Source organism: Cibotium barometz, chromosome 30 (assembly GCF_041138505.1).
Source record: "Cibotium barometz isolate CiBa-2024 chromosome 30, ASM4113850v1, whole genome shotgun sequence".
NCBI lineage: Eukaryota > Viridiplantae > Streptophyta > Polypodiopsida > Cyatheales > Cibotiaceae > Cibotium > Cibotium barometz.
In genome coordinates this window covers 32705804-32709992 of record NC_141075.1, presented here as the reverse complement: position 1 = coordinate 32709992, position 4189 = coordinate 32705804, and the positions used below count along the sequence as shown (strand labels likewise).

Sequence of the window (4189 nt, the reverse complement as noted above, 5' to 3'; positions counted from 1 at the left end):
GGACAAATCCAACTTTGATGATGGATAGCCAAGGTTGATGTCCACAAAGTTTCAAATTTAGTGTATTTTTTATGATGCCCAATAATGACCGTCACAAATAAAGCTTGATATTATTACCCATCTAATTAGAAAGGAATACCCAAAACAACCCTCAAAAATTAAGCTTGGTGCGCTCGCATATGTCCACACTCACACACACACACACACAAACACACACACATGCGCACATGGCAATGTATGTATGTACATTCTCTCTCTCTCTCTCTCTCTCTCTCTCACACACACACACACACACACACACACACACACACACATAGAGCATGCACATTAAAAATACTTAAGACATTTTAAAAAATAAACACACACACACACGACACACATTAAAAATACTTAGATTTTAAAAAACTTGAAAAACTTTAACATTAACATTCAAAAATTAAAAAACTCTCTCAAACAAAGACACACACACACACACACACACACACACACACGGCCCATGCATGTTAAAAAATGCTTTCACCAAAAAATTAAAAAACTCTCTCAAACACACACACACACACTCTCTCTCTCACCCACACACACACACACACACACTCTCTCTCTCTCTCTCTCTCTCTCTCTCTCTCACACACACACACACACACACACACACACACACACACACACACACACACACACACACGTGGTGCATTGTAAAAATATTAATATTTAAAAACACACACACACACACACACACGTGGTACACTGTAAAAATATTAATATAAAAAAAACACACACACACACACGACGCACTATAAAAATATTAATATTAAAAAACAAACAAACACACACACACACACACACGATGCACTTTAAAAATATTAATATTAAAACACACACACACACACACACACACACACACACACACACACACACACAAAGAGCCTGCACACATTTAAAAAAGGTCTCTCTCAAACACACACACACACACACACACACACACCCACACACATACATATACACACATGACACACTGTAAAAATATTAATGTTAAAAAATAAACACACACATACACACACACATGGTGCACTGTAAAAATTTAAAAAAATAAACACACACACACACACACACATAGCGCATTGTAAAGATATTAATTAAAAAACAAACACACACACACACGACGCACTGTAAAAATTTAAAAACTATTAAAAACAAACACACACACACACGACGCTCTCTCAAACTCACACACGGTGCACTGTAAAAATAATAAAAAAAAGCTATTTGAAATACACACACACATGGCCCCGTGGACAGTAAAAATTACAAAAAAAGCTCTCTGAAATACACACATGGCCCTGTGCGCAGTAAAAGAAAATCACCAAAAGAAATAAAACTCTCTCAAGCGACGATGGGGTTGACCAGAAGATGACGAAGGCACACTCTCTCAAGCAACGATGAGGTTGACCGGAAGATGACAAAAGGTGACCACCCTAGAGACGATGATGAAGCCCCCCAAAGAGAAACAGCCGAAGACACCTGCACATAGAGAGAGAGAGAGAGAGAGAGAGAGAGAGAGAGAGAGAGAGAGAGAGAGAGAGAGAGAGAGAGAGAGAGAGAGAGAGAGAGAGAGAGAGAACCTCAAACGTAGGTATGGGAGAGCAAACGCAACAAAGGAGGGGAGGAGATAAGAACACAGAAAGGAGTGCAAGGCAGAAGGGTGGCTTGCATGGTTAATGTCGGTGGGTGTACGACGTCCTTAGGCATCAGACGACCGTTGCATGCTAAATGTCGGTGGGGCAGGAAGACGGCGGAGCGCCAGGCATGCACGGTTAATGTCGACGACAGGTGCACGACATCCTCACGCATCAAATGACGGTTGCATGCTAAATGAACCCGATGGGAAGACAACACAGCGCCAAGCATGCTCAAAAAAATCCGCCACGTGGAGGGGGGCGTTAGCCAGGTTAGATAATAGTAGATGGGAATCATGACAAATCTCCTTGTTTTTGCAAAGCTAGGATTTTCAATCTACAAGTTGCATCCCTTTATCCTGGGCAAACTATGCCATGTAAGAAAGAGCATGCGATAAAGATGTTTATTAATAAGCATCCAAAACTTTTTTTAAAGGTTGCATTAATTAATTAGTCCCTTCCCCGTGAATCAAAATGTTACAAATATCAGTGTTTTGTAAGATTCATGATGATCAAACTTAAAATAGTATCTCTGTTTTTTAAAGTCTCTTTGCTTGATTTTTAGAGATCGCTTCGTACACATGCCAGTTCAATCCTCTCTCTCTCTCACTTTGCTGCTCTGGAGCATTCTTGCATATTTGATGTTGTGACTCTCTCTAGGCAAGCTTGGCATCATGATCTCTGCCCCCCTAGTACATCAAAGGTATGAGCACCAAAATCACAGCACCTCTCTCTATCTCTTCATCTCTGTTTCTGTTTGTTTGTCTCTCCCGCCTGCAAAGAAGCAAGTGGAGTGTCATGTGACCCCCAATCGTCGATGTATGAGTTGCATTAGTCATAGACCAAGGTTCAAAGGCTCAAAGGAAGCCCGCATGTGTAGGTATATGTGAAATGTCCATCCCAAATGGAGGCCAAAAGAAGACACCTAGAAGAAGGTGAAAAATAGCAAAAGTGGGTGCTCATTTCAAGGGAGATGGTGCTCAAATCTAGCTAGGATTAGGGAATGTCTTAATCAAGCTTAAGAGCCATAATTAGTGACTAATGGAGATGTACTTAAGCTTATATAAAGGCCCTCTATCTAATGGATTATCATGTGAGCTTTTCCCTAAACTCTCGTGTCTTGTCATTATGCTCTAGTTTTGTCATTAGTCTTAATCCCTTTCTTGCATTTCTATTATGTCAAGATGATGCTAATGCATTTCTGCACACCCTAATCCACTCTAGGCATGAAATTCTTTTGGCTGGAGTCAGAGCAACTCGCATAGTAGCCAACTGCACCACTAAGCAATAGTAAGCAAGAAGATGGGACTAAAAGATGACTACCAATTGTTGCATGCTAGGGTAGACGAGGATGAACGATGCGTTGCGATCGTGAGGGATAACCAATGGAGAGCATCGGTTGGGCAAGGGAAACATGTTGGATATACGTCGTGGAGGTGTTAGGGAAACCTTAGTAAAACCTTAAGTAAAGGTATTAATTAATACCTTAAGAAGAGGTATTAATTAATAGTAAAGGTATTAATTAATACACACCATTGACCAAGATGAGAGTTGTGAATAGACACCCAACCTCATTGATGTACGGCCCTTCTTTTTGTTGTTGCTCCACGTGGACGAAAACGGCAAAGGAAGCGGCGGCGAGGGTCGGGCGGGGCAAAAAGCGTGGCAGGCCAACCAAAAAGCATCGGGCCAAATAGTGAAGCGATACTTCTAATTTGGTGGCGGCTTCCGCCGGTGGGCCTGGCGGCGATTTTTAAGCCAGAAAGGGAAGATGCCGGCGGCTTAGGGTTTTCTTTAGCTATGGCGGACAGCAAGGACAGGCGGCAGGCGATAACCGCTTCACCATTGTCTCCCGCCAAACTTCCCCGTTCTTCCAAGAAAATCAAAAGCAGGCACGCTGCTATCGCCATTTCTGCGGCCGAGCCCTCTCTTGTTGCACAGGCTGCTCTCCCTTCGCACAGATTCAAGGTGCTGCTGAGACCTGCAGAAAATCCTAACCATCAGAAATTTGCAAATCCAAGCCATCACAAACCATTGCCGTCTGCAAACCCTAGCCATCACAAACCCTTGCCTTATACACACCCTAGCCATCAGAAACCCTCGCCTGCTGCTGCTAACTCTGCTAACCCTAATCCTAGCCGTAGCCATGGCCATGACCCTCTCCGTTTCGCCTCTTCCACCATCGCCACCAGAGGGAGCTCCCTTGCCGGAAGCAAAAGCTCCGTGGCAACCTCTGCAGCGGCAGATGATGATCTCGACACAGACGATCTGGGAGAGAAGCCATTCAAGAAACGCAAGCTGGAGGAGGTCGCCATTGCTGCTGCCGCCATTGCTGGCTTTCCCCATCCGCCGGCTACCCCTGCCCCACACATTAACAAGAAAAAGCCGACTGGTGGTTTGGTGGCAAGGCAGGGCTTGATGTCACCTCGGATCTTGTCTGACAGGGTATGCATGCTCTCTCTGTGCAATGTGCATGTGTGCTGTCCGAATCTTATCATCTACACACACACACACAC

General features: G+C 43.7%; 1 protein-coding gene across 1 annotated transcript in view; it reads left to right on the top strand.

The window, feature by feature from the left end:
* Positions 1-3226: 3226 nt before the first annotated feature.
* Positions 3227-4189, top strand: part of LOC147621395 (uncharacterized) — a 54701-nt gene continuing 53738 nt past the window's right edge. Inside the window, exon 1 of the mRNA XM_086824151.1 lies at positions 3227-4118. Within this exon, the coding sequence (XP_086680277.1) occupies positions 3474-4118 (645 nt within the window). The 5' untranslated portion in view covers positions 3227-3473. The remainder of the gene's footprint in view (positions 4119-4189) is intronic.